Source organism: Heterocephalus glaber, unplaced genomic scaffold (genome assembly GCF_053883595.1).
Source record: "Heterocephalus glaber isolate CG9 unplaced genomic scaffold, H.glaber_assembly_v1.0 deba00001150, whole genome shotgun sequence".
NCBI lineage: Eukaryota > Metazoa > Chordata > Mammalia > Rodentia > Bathyergidae > Heterocephalus > Heterocephalus glaber.
In genome coordinates this window covers 1,240,910-1,262,389 of record NW_028258204.1, presented here as the reverse complement: position 1 = coordinate 1,262,389, position 21,480 = coordinate 1,240,910, and the positions used below count along the sequence as shown (strand labels likewise).

The window sequence follows — 21,480 nt, the reverse complement described above, 5'->3', positions numbered from 1 at the left end:
CGCTGGAGTCCTCTCTGTGCTGGCCAAGTAGACTGCCAGGGCCCCAGTGCCTGCTGGGCTGCAGAGCAGAGTCCAAGGCCTGGGCCCTGGCGGGGCTGCAGGCGCAGGCTGGGCTCCAGCGCCTGTTGTAGGAGGGCCCCGTCCCTGCAGAGGAAAAGCCTGCCGCCGAGTGGCTGCAGGCTGGCTAGCAGGAGCTAGCCACCTTGGGCCACCGCCAGGCTAGGCCACAGTAAAGAGCGGAGTCCCTAATTATAGACCCCAGGGTCAAGAGCCTGAAGCTTAAGCTGCCAGGAACGCCAGAAGCCTCAGGGCTGGAGGGGGCACAGCTGAACCTGGAGGGTGGTGTCAAAAAGTAGGGCCCCTGGGAGGGGAGGAAGGAGCCAGGGCTCAGGGCAAAGTGTCCTTGGGTGGGGCTGGTAAGGAGCTGCTCCTGAAAACAGGGCATGGCCACTGGGCGGGGAGGGGCCGGCAGCACCGAGAGATGGTTTGTTTCTGTCTTTGTTTTTGCCTGCGTGATGCTCAGTCACCTACCTACCTACTTCCCCTCCTCCCTCCCCCGCCTCCTCCTTCTCCCTCCCATCCATCCTTCCTTCCTTCCTGCACTGGACATCAGGCACTATCGCCTGCCTGACACTGTGCTGTGCAGCCCAGTGGGGAGACCAGCAAGGAGATGGATTGAGGGAGTTAGCAGGCACAGTAGTGCTGTGCATTTGTTAAAGAATGTGGGCGTGGTTGGCTAGGTCTTGGGGCCTGGCCAGCTAGGACCCATGGGCGTGGTCAACTAGGATGGGGGTGTGGTCAGTTAGGTGTGTGATCCTGGTCAGCCAGGCTCTAAGGAATAGTCCTTTAGATCTGCTAAGTCCATTGACTCTGGAGTCCCCTGGAAGAGTGGCTAACCCAGCTGTGACTCCCCAGCCAGGGGAGAACTGCCTAGAACCAGGACCAGGTAAGATGAGGACAGGCAAAGGGAGTGGCCCAGAGGCAAGGAGTGCAGGCTCAGGGTGGGGTTGGGGATGGGGGTGGAGGTCCTCAGAGAGGGACAGACAAGTCCTGGGGGGCAGATGGCAGCGTGGGCCTGGACACTTAAAGGGTGGGATAGGGCTCTGAGGTCCCAGCAAGGGCCCTGGACTCTGTGGCCATAGGGTCTGTGCCCTGGCAATCCCAGTAGCTCTTTTCCAGGCAGCCGTTAGTACCTAGTGGCTGTGTTCTTTCTTTGCAGATGTCAGAGTTCAAGTGCTGGCCACAGACAAGCCTGCAGGAGATGAGATGGGTAGGTGGACACAGCCTGCTCTGGTTCCAAGGAGTAGGAAGCTAGAACGTGTTCTGGCCCGGCCTCCACAGCTGGGGTGTGAGATGCTAGGCCCAGGAGTGCAACTGTGGATTCACCCAGGGTTATGTAGCCTTGCAGGGAGGATGCTGAGCCTGTATACCTTTCCTCTCTGATTTCAAATATGCCCTCATTGGGACCGTGCTGGGCCTTGACATCTCCGAAGGCTTCCTGGCACTTAAGATCTGCCTGATCTGGAAGCACCTGTCTGATCAGGACTCTGTGGACCAGAGGAACACAGCCCGGAGTGTCCCTGGTGAGGGGCCTGGCATTCTGCCCCACTCCGTGCTGCTGAGATGGAGTGTGCCAGTCAGGTTTCTGACACTGTGACAAAACATCCCAGCAGTAACTTACAGAGAGGAAGGGTATATTTGGGTTCACAGTGGTGGAGGTTTCAGTCCACAATCGCTGGACCCTGTTGCTTCTGGGCCTGTGGTGGCCTTTGGGGGACAGGCAAGATCTCAACTATAGCAGTGTCTGTCAAAGCCACCAACCTGAGGCACTGAGGCAGCTCCAAAGCAGGGGACAGGAAGGAGTGAAAGCCACAAAGCCCAGCAGATCTGAGCAGATGTGAGCAGGACAGAGGCACAGTGGCCTCTCTGCCTCTGTCCCATTTCCTTGTCTCTCTGTGTTTTCCTCTATCTCTGTTTCTTTCTTTCTGTCTTCTTTTTCTCTCTGTCTCTACTCAGCCCCTCTTCCTGAGAACATGGTTTCTGGAGAACGGTGGGAAGCAGATCAGAAATTGGCTTTGGACAGAAAAGTCTCTTCTCTTGTTTGAGTGATGGGATCAGATGGTGCTGGTCCAGAAGCCCAAGGTGGCCCTAGGCACGGGTGGTCAGTGATGCTGCTGGTGCAGTGATGCAGGTGGCAAGGAAGGGTCCCTCACCAAGCAGACAGAGTGTGGCTGTCAAAGGGGATGTTGGATGATTGCTAGGTGAATTTCTGCAGCTACATTGTCCTGGGCCCTCTCTCCGTGTCACCTACAGAGCAGCCTCTATGGGGTCACACTCACCACGCAGTGATGACGAAGCTTCCTGAGGATGGTGCAAGGAGCTCATATTCTGGAAAATTCATCTGGGGCAGCACTGGGGACATGAGAGACACTGTGGGCCACTAGAGCTGGCTTGGCCTTAATTTGGTCCCCTACCGACAGAGGTAAAGAGAGAACAGCTTCTTGTAACACAGCAGCCTGGCAGCTGAAGCTCCCAGCAGCAGGAAATGAGAGGGGTGCAGAAGAGTCTAGGGACTGCTCGTCCCACCTCTGTGCCCAGCTAAAGGGGCCCAGGGACCTGGACAGAGAAGCCCCAACAGGGCCAGCAGTGGGGACCAGGACACTGCCCCAGACGGGCCCAGGATTCTCTCTGGGGCACTGAGTGCCGCTCCTCTTAACTCACCGCTTCCTCTCCTTTTTTTTTTTTTTTGTTACCGGGGATCGAACTCAGGACCTTGTGCTTTTGAGGCAGGCCAGGTGCCACTGAGCTACATCCCCGCCCCCCTTCCTTTCTTGACCCCTTCAAGCAGAGGAAGAAGAGGAGCTTGTTGTCGAGGTAAATTGGCCACTGCTGTGTGTGGGGGACACATCGTGTTCCCTCCTAGCCAAGCGTCCCGCTTCTGTGCTGTCATCCAGCCTCTCTTGGGGACTAGAATGCCCCTCCATGCTCAGTCCTGCCTGCCTCGGGGCTTTGCTCTTCCTGTTTCCAAACCCTGGAGTGCTCTGCCCAGACAGCTGCAGCCTTTGCCCTGTTTCCTTCTCCTCTGCCAAGGCGGTCAGGTGACCTGTTGTCAACAGCACCATAGCCTCCCCCATCCAGGCTGCCAGCTGCCGGTGGAGGGCTCCAAGTGTTAGGGTGCCCAGGCCTGGCAGTGGGAAGCAGGATGTGTGGGGTCAGTGGGCCTCTCTGTGCACATGGAATGGAGAAGTAAAGCTCACAAAGCCGGGCCTGGGCACAATCGGAAACACGAGAGGCACTGTGGCCAGAGGAGCAGGGGACAGGAGGGAGGGTGGAGAGGGTTTTGGGGAACAGAGGGACTCATGCTTACGAAGGAGGCTGAGCTCTGCTGAAACTTCTCTGCTGCTGTGAACTGAACTGGGTGGAGGACACATTCTTCATGACAGTAGCAGGAGGAGCTCTGGGGGTGCTGGGGAGCTATACTGCAGACTCCATGAGACCCGCTACTGGGGCCCGAAGGGGACTGAGAAGAGGAAAGATGCAGACACTGGGTTATTTTGAGGCTTGGGGCTGGAAGAGGCAATGTCGTATCCCTGTTCCATAGCCACAGTGTTTCTTCAGCTGCAAACACTTCAGCAGCAAAGCGCCATGGAAAGGACAAGAAGAGGTGCAGGAGGAAGGCAGGCAGTGGGCAGGGGAAGGAAGCGTGGGGATTGCTGGGGGGTGGGGACAGAGGCACAGCTTACATGATGCAAACTACACTGGGTAGAGCAGGCTGAGTCAGGAAGATGTTAGACCCCATGGAGCCACCAAGGGCTGGCACATTGGGTTCCCTCCTGGAGTAATACTGTATGTGCTTTATGTCACCTAGGACTTGGATCGGAAGCATCCTGTTTTTTCATTTTCAAGCTAAACCTCATTTTCTCCAAGAAATGGGTTACAAGAGTAGCCACTTGCCAGCACTGTGGTAGGCTGAGGAAGGAGGATCCCAAATGTGAGGCTGGGTTGGTCAACTTAGTGACTTAGCAAGAACATGTCTCAAAGGGTAGGGTGGGGAGAGGTAAAGATCCAGCTCAGTGCAAAGGCCCTGCGTTCATTTCCACGCACTGAAAAAAAAAAACCTGAGAAGGGCGTGGCCATCTTGCAGTGGCAGTGGCTGGCTGGTGGCTCCACTGTGTGGCAGGCAGGGACTGCTGGCCATCAGCCAGAGGCCTTGTGAGCACAGCTGGGAGACCAGATGCCAACAGGACACAGGGAAGCTGTGGGTATTGACCCCTTTAAGGCTGAGAAAAGCGGGTCCTAAGGAAAAAATAATGTTTTCCATTTATGGAGCCCTTCTCTTTGATGGTGGTTAAGCTAATCATCAGCTAATTTAGTTCACTTGATGACACGAAAGTCCCAGCACCTCTCATAGTCATCAGGCTGTCCATTTGCTTCCAGCAGTGCTCTGGGGTCTCAGAGTGGACCTGGGACAGGACCATGGTGCCCCACGGCAGGGGCCTTGTCCCAGAGGGACTGCACCCAGCACCCCTAATGGTTTATCCCATGGTTGCTTCTGGAGCCACATTCCTAGCTGCTCACCCTTAGAGTGATAGTGCCTGTCTGACCCCCAGGATGGTCACCAGTTCTGGGCAGCCTCCTATCTGCTCTCTTGGCCTCCTTCTATTTGAAAAATCTTCAAATGCACTGAAAAGCTGAAAGAATCATGCAAAAAATATACCCCTGCCCTCGATCCACTACATCTTCCTCCTTTGCTTTATCTCTGAGAACATAACATTTTGGGGGCTGATCCACTTGAAATTCAGTGTAGATATCATGACATTTCACCCCTAAGTATCTTGCCCTTGTATTTCCCACATAATCACAATGCGAGGGGCACTGCTGCAAAGGGAGGTTAGTGCTGAATCAGTAATCCATGGCGCACAGCCTGTGTTCTGGATTCTCTGATGATTTCAGAACTCATCTTTTATTGCTTTGTTTGTCCAGTCCATGAAGAATCTTAGTATTTGATGCCTAGTCGCTCTGCTTTTCTCCCCATGGTACCGTGGCCTCTGAATATCCAAGTCAGTAGCCTTATCAAATGTCTCATTTTCCAGATTTGTCTGTCTCCTCTTGATAGAATCAGACTGAGATGTTTTCGTCAAGGCTGCCATGGAGGTGGCATGGCGCATCCTGTGTTGTGGTGCAGCAGCACACAGCACCAAGCAGCCTCACTGCTGGGGACACTTAGTTTGATGGCACAGCTGAGGAAGTGACCACTGCTCTTTGTGTTGTAGAGATTAGCAAACACTCGGAGAGCTAATACCTGAGACAGTGTGACTATCTGGTCCCGACAGTTCCCTGAGCACCGACCACCTCTACTGTGACCCCCTCTGTGAATCTATTTGCCACCTTTGGCCATAACAAGACATGGCGTTTCCAATTCTCACATTCCCTCTACATGTAAGAGCTGACATTCTGCTGGGGAAAAACAAGCTTTTTACCTTCCTTCCTTCTCTTCTTCTCCTGCTTGCTGTGTATTATTACTGTGCATTTGAACTGTTAGCATCATGGCTCCTTTTAATGCTCAAATTATCCCAAATGTAGCCAGTGCAAGTCCTGTCCTTGTGGTCTCTGTGCTCTTGCGAGAGGACCCTCCGGTCTTGAAGCAGCGCCTCCTACACTTTGATGCGATGCAGCTTCTCAGCTCACCTTGCCCCGCCTGCAGTCACCTATTCCCCTAGGACTCCACTCTCCTCTCTTTTTTTTTCTTTCTTTCTTTCTTTCTTTCTTTCTTTCTTTCTTTCTTTCTTTCTTTCTTTCTTTCTTTCTTTCTTTCTTTCTTTCTTTCTTTCCTTCCTTCCTTCTTTCTTTCTTTCTCTTTCTTTCTCCTTCCTTCCTTCCTTCCTTCTCCCTTCCCTTCCCTTCCCTTCCCTTCCCTTCCCTTCCCTTCCCTTCCTTCTTCTTTCTCTTACAGCTGAGTACATTTAGAAACCAAGCTCTAGACCCAGTGTTTTCATGGCCCGAGGCATCATTTCCTCTCCTCATTCGGCACCCAGAGTCCAGAAACACACATTTAAATCACAAGCGCATAGGACTCATCTGGCTCTTCTCAGCTCCTCCCTGCTCCAAGGGAAAAGCCTGGTTTTCAGTCATGTGAGGTTTTTACCCACTTGATGTGTCCTAACAACACACAAATTCTTCCAGCAGCACAGAACTGTGCAGCCGCACGCCTGCCTGACGACTGCCCCATTTTTGTTATGAAGCCCTTTTTTAACACGTCTGTTTTCATGTGCTTCAAAACTGTCAGATTTTACTCTTACAAGATTCTTACATTTCATGTTAAGTTTATTCCTAAGTTTTTCTTTTATCTTTTGTGTGTGTGTGTGTGTGTGTGTGTGTGTGTGTGTGTGTCCCCTTGTGCTTCTGACCTGGCCATTGACTATATATTGACTTTTGTGCATGTGAACATCATAGAACTATCTTGATGAAGGCTTTTACAGTTTGCCTTTATTTTCTCCTGGATCCCTTTGACTGTTCATGATACTGTGTCATCTGCCAAAGTGCTGGATCTTCTGGCCCAATTCTGGGTCCCTAACTATTCTGCTCCCTGATTGCATTGGCTGAAGCCACCTGTGTTCAGTACCAGTGAACACAGCACACAAGTCCATCCTCAAAATCCCCACTGCCTGTCAAAGAACAGCGTCACTCATGAAGAAGCTCAGCAAGTGTTACTTGTCCTGGCTCAGAGCTGCTGGGGTGGGGAAGCCACCCTTCTGGGCTTCTCATCTGCTCTGGGTGTCAGGATCTCAGGTGCAAATGCTGGCTCTGTCCAGCCATCCAATACCTTATGGAGCCTTAACTCAGGGCTTGCTAAAGAGAAGGGATGGACTCTGCTCACTCTCAGGGTGTCCTGAGCAACTGACTTCAACACTACCTTCTTTTGGATCCAGAGATAGGACACTCACAGCACTGGGCACCCTTGTAGGAAACCTCCCTCCATCTCTCTCCACTTCCCTTCACCTGGCCTTCCTTGTTTCCAACCCCCGCTTGTCAGCCCTACAACATCATCAAGCTCTATGGCCTTCACCTTGACCTGTGTCCTTGGTCTGTAAACACATGCTGTCCATCTTATGGCCCTTGGCCCATGGATGCCTCTGTATGCCCTGTCTTTCTCCTGCTACTGCTCCACTGGGGAGATGTCAGGAGCCAAGAGATGTTGACTGCATGTGCACAGTGCATGGCATATGCAATTTGCATGACTCAGTGGAAGCAGGAATATGGCATTTAGTTACAGCTGCAGGTGTAGTGAATGTGCATCTGCAGTGATGGTGTGAATGAGTCTTCTGCATGGAGGTGCTGGTAAGGCCCCCAGCCCAGAGTGACTGTGGCAGAATCTCTGCCCAACTTCCTGGTCTGGCTTCATGTGCAGAGTCTGGTTTGGTGACCTCATCTTTTCTTCTATGTTCATCCTTTTTAATTTAAAAACACATCTGCACTGTCTTCCTTCCTGTCTGTGCTGCTGTGCTGAGTATGGAACGGTCTTGCTTTCTGGAAGGTTCAGAGGATAACCCTACTACATCCTGGAGTTTAGAACTGAAGGCATTGTTTCCCAGTAGCCCTCCCTGGGATCTGTCTATGCTATTCATTCTTTGCAGCATCTGCCCAGATGTACAAAACTCTTCAACTGCTGAAAAGTTCCCTTTCCCCTAAATGTGTCCACTGACTTTAGGAAATGACTTCTTTTTCTAAAAAAGAAGGTTTTGTGGCTTTGAGTTTGTTGGGCAGGAAATGACCTCAAGGTTGAGCTCATTCAGGAAAATTCTGTTTTACCTGGGAGCTACTGGCCGCTAGGGCTCTGACTTGCATGAGGAGATGCCCCATCTTGCTGAGTTCCCTGCGACCTTGGACTCCTTCACACCTGCTTACGATGTGCATAGCAAAGGAAGGGATTAGGTGGGGCTTGGCCATGCATCACCAAGTCTTCTGATGTTTCTCTTCTTTTCCAGAGAGGCCCAGGTGATTGAGCTGTGACAAGTGGCAGAGACAGGAGAGGCCCAGCTGTCTGGACAGTTGCCCACATTCCAATCTCAGGATGCTTTGACTGCAAAGCTAGGAACCAGTAAATCCAACAGCACCTGGCCTGGTGGCCATGCTGGTGCTGTTCCTGCACTTGGCCCTGCAATGGCTCAAAGGAACGGGACCCAAAAGAGACACGGCTTGCTTAACACCCCATCTTAGCAACATCATGCAGCTCTTTCTGCAGTCACTGGCCTTTCCTCCTTAGCTGCCAGAACCCCACATTGCAGAGGAAGCCTGTGCACAGTGAAGGGGATGTGGAACCTGGGAGCCAGTCCCCAGCACTGTCACTGGGCCATAGCTGCTGAGAGGAAAGGGCAGCCTGGCCAGAGTAAGCACAGTGGCCATTGGGAGCCATGGGCCTGGCCTGCGGCTCTGCAACTCTTCAAATTAAGGAACCAACAAAGCATCAGGTGAGAAAGCAGATGCCATGCCTGTGCAGAGCTCTACAAGGCAAGCGGTTGTTGTCATTCTCATGCCATGGTGCCGTGCAGATGTTGCATGTGCATGGTACATGCATGGAAGCCGTGATTGGCAGGGGCCCAGAAAACCTGCATCATCTATTCTTGTCCTTGGTCTGAGGCGCCTCTCACCTGTCTTACCAATCTCACATTTCTGGGGCTTCACTATGGAAGCCTCTTCTGCTATGCAGAAATCCGGGTGTCTGTGGGGGCTGGTTCTCCTCAGATGGGTGCCCTCCTTGTGCGTGACAACAGATGAGCTATATTTCAAAACAAAGTGCTGTGTTATAATCATCTGCCTGAATTCCCAGGGTATCTTTTACCTGACTTGATAACAATGTTCTTCATTAGCAGCGTTTGTTAACTGATAACCTGAAGCAGTAACTTGGTATTCATAAGCAATTTTCTGTATGTAAGATAGAATAAACCATCTTGTAAGGGATCTGTTAATTGATTTGCTTCTTTTAGCAGCATTTTAATTAAGGCATCTGGTTTTGGAGGGCAGAAATAGTTGTGAGCAGAAGGGAAAGGCTCTGGATTCTCAGTCCATGAAAATGTCCTGTGCACTGAGCAGAGAAACACAGTCATGTGTCACTCGGTGACAAGGACATGTCCAGGAAGTGTGCATTTGGGGTTCATCACTATGTGGATGCGGCAGATGCCCGCACAGGGACTGCGATGGTTGTGGCATTACTATGATACCATGCATATGGTCCATCACTGATGGAAATAGCGCTATTCTGGGCATGTCTGCAGGCTGAAGACCAGTGACCTCCCTCAGATGGTAGGGACTAACGTCATTTAGGAGGCAGTGTGGGGTGACATCTTGTTGGTCTGCACCCCAATCTCAGGCTGTGGCTTCCTTAGGTAAGTCCTTCTGGTCCTGCTGGGAACTCTCAGGAGCCTTCTTGATAGCCTCTCCACAGGGGAAACAGTTTGTGGAAGTGTTGTGGAGAAGCCACAACTGTCATAGTGTCTATGGGTGGAATGCCTTGAGCCAGGACCGTTCCTACCTGGGTGCCTCCCCTGTCACCAAGGAGCATGCAGACAGAGGCCAGGGTAGTGAAAAACCTGGCCCTGTTATTTGTGGGGCCTAGGGCACCCAAAGCATGTGCACAGCTCACACTGTACCCCATCAGCTCACCAAAGTGGAGAGCACTGTGCACAAAGGGAAGGGACAGTTGACTCTCCAGTGCCAGTGCAGAGGAAAGCTGACATGGAAGACAACAGCTGCAGGTGGCAGCAACAGCCAGGATCTATGGGGCCCCAGAACTGGCACCAGGAGGAGACAGGAGATGGTTATCTGACAAGGTTAATGAATTCAAAATCACCGATAGAGGTAGTGATCATAGATCTGTAAATTAAAGATGCTTACGCTGATACCCTAAATTAAAATCAACACTTAAAAACTAAACATCCCTGGGTGTGAGCATTCTCCTCTATGTATGTTGAAGGCCATACATCATGGAGTGACAAAACACCTGCAGGTTTGGCAGCCAGCACAGGTACCCTTTCATGATCAAGGCTGGACACAGTTAAGACACAGACAAGTTAGGCCAGGGGAGGTAGAAATATCAGGGTGACTTTGGCTTCCTGATGAGTCCTGATAGCACCCTGGTTCTTGTCCATGTGAAAGGGAGTGTGGTGGAGCTCAGTGCTGACATCAAAGATGACACTGTGGCTGGGTTTGGGGTGGAGCTGGGAGCAGAGGCCAGGATGGCCTGGGGGAGAGTCCTGGTGAGAAGGAGGCAGTGGAAGGCTCAGCCAGCTCCAGGACTTGGGGAACCAGGTGGCGTCAGCCTGGGGAGGGTCTGCAGCTGGACTTAGGGCTCTTGCAGTGATGCTCAAGAGCATTTGAAGGGAGTGAGCCCCACATTCACATGATTGATAAATGGGGGCGAGAGCACATGATCTGTGAGAGCCACGAGAAGGGGAGTAGGCTGGGAGAGTGCCAGGGTGGAGTGGGCGGACAGGATCATAGTGCCAGAGGGGCTGAGCCCAGTGGAGAGGGAGGTGGCCTGGGACAGGTGACCTGGTGGACAGGTACCAGCTACCAGAGCTCAGCCTGCTGAGTGTGTCTTTCCCTTCCAAGTCAATTGTCACAATCTCAGGTTTGTCAGATTAATTCATCAGCCTTTAAAGAGGACCACTTTGCCCAAGTATGTCACAGTGGGATGACGGAGTGGCTCGTCTCCTGGCTGTGAGTGCAGAGGACAGGATGTCACATAGGCCAGAACATTGGAAGCCCAGTGTTCATGGTCCTGACTTTCAGCTGGACTATGACTATACCATCTGTGGCCCTCTGTGAAGTGAGTAGTGTTGTAGTTTGTGTGGAAACAGCCTGTCATTTATGTAGGGACTTGAGCATCCGCTGATGTGGGTGTCTGTGGGGAATCCTGGAGTCCATCCCCCACAGATGCCTTGGGACAGCTGGAGTTGCTGTCACTATCACAACCACCCTGACACCCGGTGTCTCCTTCAAGGGTAGAATTGTCCACTTGGCTGGCTCTGACCAGCGGACTGAGGACTACCTCCTGCTCTGCTGCTTACTACTTGTGTGTGACTTCTGATAGTGACTTGACCTTGCCTTAGTTACTTCATCCATAAAGTAGGCAATGACCCCAGAGGATGGCTATCATCTGCCTGCTGTATACAACACCCTTTGCACAGTGCCCCACACTTGGAAATGCGCTATAAATGCCCTCTGCCCTACTGTATGGTACCAGGCAATGTGGGAAGAGCACAGAAGACAGAGCCATGGCTCTGAGGCAGAGAAGGCTGTGGACAAGCAGGTGAGCAGGCACCATTCTAAGGTGAGAGCAGGGTGCATTGGAGTGTGGCAAGAGGAGATGCTGACCACAGCAGCATGGAAGGGATAGGTTGGCTCCCAGGCCCAACACCCAGGAATGTCAAAGACCATGGCAAAGCCAAGGTAGGGCAGGGACATCATGGTGCTCAGGGCTAAGGCTACATGGAAGCAGGGTGGGGGAGTCAAGGGTCAGACAAGGTCCTGACGTGTTGGGTCATTTGGCTGTCTGGTGTCCTGTGAAGTCCATTTCATTTTCCACAAAGTTAGTTGCAGAAAGATAGTGAGGGACTGCAGGAAACAGAGTCTATTGAAAGACAGAGAAGTTTCTATGGGTCCTTCATTGAATGCTCTAGAAGGAGGAATGAGAACAAAGAGGCCAGAAGCTTCACAGAGCTGCAGAAGGATCCAGTGAGATACGTGTGAGGGTGACATCCCCCAGGAAAATCCAAGTACATTCTGAAGTACCAAGAGCAAGAAAATCAAATTACCTGTAAAAATATGAGGCTGTTAGGGAATTTAGACATTTTGTTCACAGAATTGAATGAAAAAAAGATAAAGGAATAATGCTTTCAAAATTTTCAAGGGGAAAAAGTAAGCCCCACAGCATACCATACAATGAGAAGGCAAAAACCAAAAACGAGAACCTTAAAAGTGCAAAAACTCAGAAAACTACTGTTCAAGTAACATTCTGAAAGAAAGAGAAGATGAACTTTAGGAGAATGAAAAATGAATTTAAGAGGAATATTTGAGATCAGAGAAGAGGCAGTAAGTGAGTGAAATTGATATTTCAGTGAGTAATAGTTGTTTTGAAAATGGTAATATTAACTCTGTACATTAAAACCCCACATGATCTTATCATGGGAGGTTGTAGGTGAAAAGGAGGCGGAGAGAAGTAAAAGCATTCTATTAGGGACATAATACAGACTAATACAGGCATGGTGTGGAGTACTGGTTAATTCTCAATATTGATAGATAAATATAGTATTCAATACATATAGTATAAGTTCAGAAGAAGCCTTGGAACTTAGAATAAGAGGCATGGAAGTCTTCTAAGTAATTATGGTCCAAAATGTGGGGCAGGGGGAGGAAGAAGGGAAAGAAGAGGAATAAACATGTCATAAATAGCAAATTAGGGCAACAAATATATAACATTAATATATAACATTATATTGCTTACATTCACAAAATTCACCTTTTGCAAAGATCTTGATTTGAAAAGATTAAGCTACATGCTATTTATTTTATTTTTTTCCAGACATCTCTGAAATGGTTAATTCTATCTAGGCTGGTAACAAGTTTTTCCAAGCATTAAATGGGAACATAAGCAAAATGCATAGTTGAAAAATGGAGATCAGACACCTTCTTCTTCATACATTGTAAGATGATTGGTATACTCAAAACCTGCAAATTCATATCCAGCAACCTCCCTCATGACATCATTATCATCTGGGGTGAGCCAGACAGGTTCATTAGTAAATTCAGGATCAAAGTTGTCCAAACCGAATCACTCAGAGATACTTGGTTTAAACGGAGGCACCACCTGCTTTTGCTCCATCATGTCCCAGTCTACATTTTGAAAGAATGGATGCTCCTGAACATCAGCAAAGCCCCTGTGAGGATGACAACCCAGTTGTTCTTTTGGGTCCTTGTTCAGAAAGCCCTCTAGGACACTTGCAGCTTGTACAGACAGAAAACGAGGTATGACAATGTCTCTTTCCAAAATTACTTGCAAGACATGCTCGACTGAGTTTTCATAAGGGTTATCAGAGCTCTCATCAAGATGGAATGGAGACTCTCTGATCATCATAAGATACATCAATACTCCAAGATTCCATCAGTCCACACTGAAACTGTAATCTTCCCCTCTTATAAGTTCTGGAGCCACAAAATCAGGAGTGCCACAGAAAGTGCGGTCGTGTCTCCTGGCTGTAAGTCTTCCTTACACAAGCAATAATCGATGAGTTTAATGTGCCCTTCTGAGTCAAGTAATACATTTTCTAATTTTAAAATTCTGTAAAGTATTCCTTGCTGATGAAGGTAGTTGACTGCTAAACTGATTTCTGCAGAGCAAAACCTGGCATGTTCTTCAGGAAACCGTGTTACATGAAACAGTATATCTCCCCCACTGACATAGTCTAGAACAAGGAACAGTCTGCTTTCTGTCTGGAAGCAAGCATGCAGTCCAACTAGAAAAGGACAATTGGATGCTTGCTGGAGAATGTGCTTCTCTCTCTGTATCTGATCAATGTTGACATGCTCTTTTTTCTCTGCTTTCATTGCATACATATGATTTGATTCTTTCTGTTGGACTAACAGTACTTTCCCATAACTTCCTCTGCCAATCACTCGGAGCAAATCAAAGTCCTCAAGACCTAAACCAAATGAAGCTTTGCCACCCTCCCCGGTGTTCCCTGCCTCATTCTCTTCATCAACTTGTTCTAAAGCCTCAGGAGTTGAAAGGTTATGTGGGATCGCTGTGTGCGCAGGTCTGAAGCCATGGATGATGGATCAACTGGCACCATGGGCTCTGATGGTAAAGAATGCTGCCCACATTCAATTGTGACAAGTTCGTGGCACTTCTTGCGAACTGACAGTTTACAGTTGGTGCACTTACACACTTGGTGGCCAAGTCCCCCTACACGGTCTGTGCAGACAGCACAGTGAACTTGCCTGCTGAAGCGTTTGGCCTGAAAAGTGTGGCCATTCACATAATACAGCTTTCTCCAGCAGCCTGCAGCTCTGTGGTGGATGGATTTCTCTTCTCCTGGACAAGGCACTTTAGGATGTTCTGGTATACAAGGTGATGAATGAATTAAGAGCTCAGAATCTTTCTTTAGCTCAGAAAGCCTAATGGCCTCTTCTAACTCCAACTGAGGTGACACATTATATGGGTCTCCTTCTTCCTCTACCCAGTGTGTGGTGAAAAGCTGATTATTGTCCAAACACAACACATCTCGATCTTTATCACACAGGCCCTCAAGAGGGATGGAATTCTCAAGAGATCTTGCCATGATGTCTCTTCCCAAAATCAGGGCCAGTTGGGTAGAGGGGTGGGTGGTGGAGGTGCCCAGGAAGAAGGGATCATAGATGGATTGGCTGCCCAGGGAAACAGGCAGGCAGGGCTCAGGCAACGAGAGTGGCCTGACTTCCTGCAGGGACTACACTGGCTGGAATTCTGCCAGGCTCTTTGTGAAGTTGTTTCCAATAGTGGCGGCCAGGTCTGGATGGATGTACACCAGGCTTCTCAGTGTCTCTTGGGGGCTGGTGGCTGTGACTTCGGTCTTCTCCCCTGGACTTTGACTCTCTAGGTTTTCTGTGCCCCACTCTGGGGAGGCCTGCCCAGAGCTACTGGGTGTTTCTGGGCCTGGTGATACTTGCCCCATGCTCTTCCCAGTTTCTGTGCCATTGGTATTTGGGCTTAGGGAGATTTTACTGGGGTACCTTGATTTTGGTAGGTCACTGGTGGTCACTCCTGGGGAGACTGTTCCTGGGGTGTCTATGACAGTCATGTGGCATCTGGATGGAGTCAGCCATCTTCTTAATCTTTCACAGATACTTTCTCTACCTGGGGTCCCAAGGCTGCAGCCTCTCAAAGTGGAGAAGCAGCTCAGAATGTTTGCTGTTGACTGTCTCTGGCCAAGTGAGCTTGGGAGGTGGCTGTTACTAGATTGTGACACCCATTAACAAGGGTTCCAAGTTCTGTTTGGAGATGTTGCCAAGGAAGTGAGCTCATGTCTTGGGGGTTCCATAACCTGAGTCTCCAGTAATAGAAAAGCCTATAGCCCTGGAGGGTTAGAGACCCCTAGGCAGGGAGAGATGAGTCCCTCCCCAAAGGAGTTCAGATAGCTGGCAGAACAGGCTTAACCACCCATAGAAAGCTGACAGTCTGCTGAGGCTGCACCTCCTCTTCACACTGTACCCTGCAAAGCTTGGTTTGCTAAGATCAAAAAGAAAAAGAACCTTGGCCCTAAGATATAAATGGCCCCTGAAAAGACCCTTCCCTGTTGTCCCTAGTAATGAGCTAAGTTAATCATTAACCAATCAAGTAGGGGCGCCCTCAGCCCAGAGGCTACATGCTATTTATAAGGAACACAACTCAAATAAAAATTACAGTGTGATTGAAAGTTAAAATATTAAAAAGGATTACTAGGCAAATGCTAAAACAAACAGAAATAATAATGCCAGAAAAAAACTGAATTCAAGTAAGAAGGCTGACAAAGTTGAGAAAATAGTAGACATTGATAATCCACTGAGATAATACCAGCATCATGAAGTTTTATGTACCTGACAACATAGCTCTGACCTACACTGAAGTATGATAGACACATCAGGAGAAATAACAGAAGGTATTAAGCCATCTCTGCCAAATAACAACACAGCAAGTTTGGTATTTCTATCAAGTAGACCACAAAAAAACAAAAATAATCTCAACAAATAGAAAATGATTGAAATTAGAGAGTCTACATTGGCTAATCACATGAAATAAACATTTTTTTAAAACTTTAAAATACAGGCTGGCATATAGCTCAGTGTGGAGCACATGCTTAGCATTCATGTGGCCCTGGGCTCGATCCCCAGCACCCACCCCTCATACACACATACATAATATTTCTAAATGCTAGTACAACAATATTTCTTTGCTTGAAAATCTCAAAATACATTAAAAAAATAACAAAGGACTCTAAAGCCGGTAATGACAGAGTTGTGTCTCATTGCATCTCCTTTACAATCACAGTGATAATAAACTCAGCACAGAATTCACTAAAACAACTGTTTAAAGGCCCAAAGAGCCACTGAAAGTAGGAAGGAGCTGGGAAAGAAAAGAAGCAGCTGAGCTTCCCGTTTACCCAGCTCTGCCCCTGAGCATGCATACCAGTTTATGCTGCCTGTGAAGCAGGAGTACAACTGTCTCACTGGGCTGGGGAGGCAGAAGTTAGGTTTGAAGTAGTCAGGGGAACAGTCCCTGAAATGAGTCAACCTTAGTGACAGAACCCAAATCTGCTTGAAATCCCCCTTAACTCTTTGGCTGACTCCTATACTGTGTATGCATGGGGTGAAGTGCCAGAGGCTCATTGGAAATCAACAGACAGAAGGCTAAAAAGAGCAGAGAAGACATTTCAGCAGCTCCTCTGCAATTGAGAGACAGAGTCTGGATGGAGTTCAAGTTCTGCCACATTAGAAGGATTTGATTAGATCATTAGTTTTATGTGTCAACTTGAGTGTGGCACAGTGCCCAGATACCTGTTCAGCATTATTATTAACATCCAAATGTTTCTGTGAGGGTATTTGTGGATGAAACTTACATTTAATCCAGTAGACTGAGTCAAAAAGATTGCCCACCATAACATGGGTGGGACTGTCTAGTCAGTTGAAGATCTGGATACAACAAAAGACTGGTCTCCCCTGAGCAGGAGGAAATTCACCAGTAGAGGAACTGCAACCTCAGCTCTTCCTGGCTTTCCAGCTGCAGCCCACTTGCAGACTTAGGACCTGGTAACCTCCATAACTATGTAAACCCAGTCTTTCAAGTAAATCTCTGTTATTTATAGCCTTGGTTCTGTTTCTTCAGAGAACCCAAATATACTCAGTAAGCACAGGTGGCTTCCTGTGGAAACCTAGGACTAGAGAAAAAACTGAAATGGACCAATAAAAGCCTAACTCCAAGGTTCTATGGAGTGTTAGTAATTTGCCAGTGATTTAACTTGCCAGACTAATGATTTTGTAAAAGACAGTTTACTTAGTCAGCTTATGAATAGGCAGCTAACAAAAGAAAGGACTTGAGGTGGAATTAGTGGATCAGCTGCACTGATAAAACTGAAAATAAGAATAAGCAGTGATGCTGAGAGTTTGACAAGAAAAGCAGTTCCTCAGGCAACATGGAATGCAATCTCCCTTCCAATGTTCAGGGCACAGTTTGGAGGAACTTAAAAATGCAGAATAATAGGTTTTCTTTTAAAATCAGTTTCCTTTAAACTCTGCAGGTTGAATAATTGGTATAGAGAGTTCAAGTTCTGGTTGGTCATTTATGCCCATTTTAGAGCCATCTGTGATAGGTGGCCACTGGACAAATGAACAATTCCCATATTCTACTTATCCATAAAAGTGCTAGACTGAGCGTCCTCATGACAACCTGCTTGGGATCCCTCCAAACTAAGAGCTAGTTTTCTTCTCACTTCCCATAAACACTCTCCTAACATCCGTTCTCCTTTTTGTCCACAATTTAATTCTTTGACTTTGTGAGAGAATGAGTTGTGTTTACATGGTTTGGTGTTAGCTGTTTTAATTTGTACCCTGGTCTTAATTTTTAAAGATCACTGAGTGACAACACAAAGAGTTTGCTGTCACTGAAAGAAGAATTTAGCACTTATATTCCCCAAGAGAAAGGGGCACATCATGTCACATGGGGTCACAGGGTAAAAGCACTATGCTTGATCAGAAGGCAAGAGTAAGATGATCACATGGCCCAGAGCCTATGTTTTGTTTTCCATGGGAAAGGCAAGGCAAGATGGGTAGAACAGCTTGGGGTTAGCTGGTTTGGTTAGTATTAGTTTGGTGTCTGATAATTAGATAAAGAGGTGGTTGGGAATATAAATTTGGGATTAGTTGGAAGGTTTGTAATATGACTTTTAAGGCATCTGTGAAACCTGGATTGCAGAGGAGACATACACAAGTTTGGTTATTAGTTTGGTCCTTCAATTAATAGGTGCAAAATGAACAACTACAGAAAGTCTGTGAAAACACAGAACTGAAAATCAATTGCCTTCCTCCTAAGACAACAGATTCCAGAGTTTCTACAGTGGATCATCCACAATGTCTAGTGTTTAATAGAACAATACCAGACATTCAAAGAAATGGGAAACTGTGACTCACAATGAGAGGAAGCAGCCAATAGGAGTAGATTTATGACCACCCAGATGTTGAAATCAGCAGGCAAGGACTTAAAAAATTTATTACAGACATTCCTTGTTTAACGACAGAGTTCTGTTCTATGACTAGGTCATTAAATGAATTGGTCACTAAATGAGGAGTCATATATACATAGTATGTACATCACAGTATTCCACACAAATAAGTGGTCAAAGTAAACTCCAACTTGATGACTTTGCTTTTATTTGTATAACTCTTAAATGTAGCACTATAGTGTATAACAGCACATAAAACTATAGTACTTTATAGTACAGTACAATCAGCAAACATTCCAGTACTGTACTGTAGAAGCCACCATAAGTCCACACTGTCACTCGTATTCATGTTTCATAAGTCTGAATGCAGATAGTAAGTCCCAGTGGTGGGTCATAAGTCTGAACTGTCATAAATAGGTAGGTTGTTAAATGAGGAATATCTGTATATATTTTTCAGGTTAAATGAACAGAGAGGTAAACAGAGGACTCCTTGGTAGGCAAATGGAAACACTATAAAAGTGTCATATAGAATTTCTAGAATTGAAAAATGCCCTATCTAATCTACATCTTTGTACTTATTGTTTCTATTGCCTGGAAAGCTCTTTCCCCTAATCCTCAAATTATTGACCACTCTTCTCTCTACTCAACACTCTGTTGCCAAAGCATCCCACAGACACCTCTCCAAGAGCACACCATAGCTGTCTATTGCCACATGCTCTCATATTTATCCATCTATTCTCTTACCCAGAGGAATGATAGATTCTTAAGGACAAGGATTTTGTCTGTCCTGTTCACTACTGTATCCCCAGAGCCCAGGACAGCACTGGGCAGAAAGTAGGTGTTTAGTAAACATTTAATGCTAAGAACTACCATCTATATTCAAACAGTAAAAGAAAATATAAGGACTAGATCTTTTTCAAGTAGGAAGGGAATAAGAGATGGAGGGGAGGAAAAGGGAATAGAAAAAATGAATTGAAGAAAAAAATGGAAATACAGCTTTTGCAAATGGGAAGGGGACCACGAATTGGAAGGAGCAGGGAGGGATGGGAAGGATAGGGAACCAAAAAAGTATCAAAATGTGTCATGTACATGTGCCAACTCTCTGCAGTGAACGTAATCATTATGTACTGCAAATATGTACTAATAAAAGAAAAAGAAGAAGCAAACTGGAAAATCTACATATAATGAGTCATTTTCCCAGAAAATGTAAATAATTATACTTGGCTTCCAAAGAAGCTGGAAAACTAGATGGGGAGGGAACGGTGGGGGGTGGTGGTGAAAGTTGCAGTGGTTACTACATGGTCTTCATCACCCAGTCTCCATGGGCTCAGTCTTCACTAACGATGTACAGGCAGCATCGCTCCCCACACACTCACACACACTTCTGGCCTTTTAAATATGTTGCCTTTTTTTATTGATTGAAATCATCTCCAGCATTCCACTTGGTCTTTTATTGTGCACCATTTCTAATTTTTGGTTAACATAAACCACATGGAATGAAAATTCTTCTGTATGTTCTCTTGGCCCAGATGTGAGAATTTCTCAATGAGCAGATAGAACTTTTACTATCAAAACCACACTTTGGGGCTGGGGATTTAGCTCAGTAGCACTGTGCCTGCCTCACAAGCATAAGGTCCTGAGTTCAATCCCTGGTACCAGGAAAAAAGAACAGAAACAAAAAGGCAACTCAAGGGGTGTCTGGTCCCCAGGGCCTCTGGATCCCTCCCTGGCCTGGGAACAGAAGTTTGCTCCTCTCTAGCCCCTTGGACTGTTTGCAGCTCAGGTTTGGCTCTGCCATGAGAGCACATCCATTTCTCTTCTCTCTTGGGAGTAGGTAAATTAGAGACATCCTTTCCCTCCTCAGGTGAACACAGACCGGAATGGCCTGAATTGGTGTAAAAATCTCCTAGTTTAACAGCAGGCTCTGAATCCAGGAACTCTCTGTTCTTCCTCATAACTGTGGATCTGTGACAACTCAACCCTAAAAGAATGACCAAAGCTTGAGAGAACCACACAGGGCTTTTATGTCCCCAAGTCACAGGGAGGGGACACCTCCCTGGTCATGAAGTCCAAGCCCAGGGGAAAAACTCTGCTTCCCAGAGAAAGGGGTAGGGGTGCAAGGGCCAGATTTCAGGAACAGAATCTGCCTCCAGAAAGAGACTTTTATCAGTACTTATCTAAAGAGGATTTGGAAAGTTTTGCAATGTAAAATTCTTGAAGTCCCTTCAAGGAAAGATGAACACCAGAGAGGATAAGCAGAATGTTGCCTCAAGCAGGCTAAAATCATTCCATTTCAAGTGACTTTCTAGAAAGGGGTGACAATGACTCAGTCAATATAAAGGACGAGATGGAGAAAAGGGGGCCAACCTGGGGGGTGGGTGGGGGGTGACTTTGACACCAGGCACCTGGCGGGGGGGTGGTATAGTCCCACCTGCATCACCTCCCCCTTGTGAGTGGGGAGTCTGCTCTCTAAAAGCAACGAGGGAAAATAGTCCAGTGAGTTGAGAAAACTTGTAAATGCCAGGTGAGTTCTCAGCTTCAGCTGTTGCCCACTGAATCAGGGAGACATCAAATCTGCCAAAGGGAACCATCTCTTCAGTTGATACAACTCAGGCTTTGCATTTGTCTGGCTAAATGTTAAATAAACATTGCGAAGGTGCCCTAACTTTTATAGGATGGAAACATAGATTCTTGACTTATATCCCAAAAACCCATTTTAAATATGGTGAAGTAAAAAATGTATTTAATATACCAAATGCCACGGTCCTGAACATCAAAGTTTAGCAACACCATGGCCTGGAAAGGACAAGTGTGTCCCTTGTGGCATGGGGCTGACCAAGAAAGCTCAGGCTCAATGCCTCTGCTGGCACCATGAGAAGGTCACACTGCATGTCACAAGCCTTGGAAAAGAGCAATGTCTTGGTCGCTTTCCTCATTAGTGGGACAAAATACTCAACACTGGAAAGTTAAAGGAGGAAAGCTTTATTTTGTCTCACAGAGAGTAGAGGTTTCCATTCACATTTCAGCTGGCTCTGAGGTAGGCAGGAAAGCATGGCAGAGGACTAGAGAGGAGGTAAGCTGCTCAGAGCATGTTAGACAGGAAGTAGAGAGCAAAGAGGAGCCAGGGAGGGAGATAAACCCTTCCAGACCCCATCCCCAGTGACCCACCTCTTCTCACCAGATCCCACTGCCTAACAGCAAGTCAGGTATCAGCCCCCATAATGGATCACCTATTATCACATGAGGCTTTAGG

At 47.5% G+C, this 21,480-nt stretch overlaps 1 protein-coding gene and 1 non-coding gene across 2 annotated transcripts; both read left to right on the top strand.

Annotated features, from left to right (window-relative positions):
- Positions 1 to 342: 342 nt before the first annotated feature.
- LOC101716755 (transmembrane protein 273) lies at positions 343 to 9,895 on the top strand. Its single transcript, XR_015451060.1, has 3 exons — positions 343 to 946; positions 1,220 to 1,270; positions 7,986 to 9,895. It is a non-coding gene; the product is annotated as a transmembrane protein 273 (transcript).
- Tmem273 (transmembrane protein 273) lies at positions 1,421 to 5,299 on the top strand (the record flags this gene model as incomplete). Its single annotated transcript, XM_087210559.1, is given in 2 exon segments — positions 1,421 to 1,636; positions 5,117 to 5,299. Coding segments are annotated over 2 exon segments (399 nt in total), but the record flags the coding sequence as incomplete, so codon positions are not given.
- Positions 9,896 to 21,480: the final 11,585 nt, after the last annotated feature.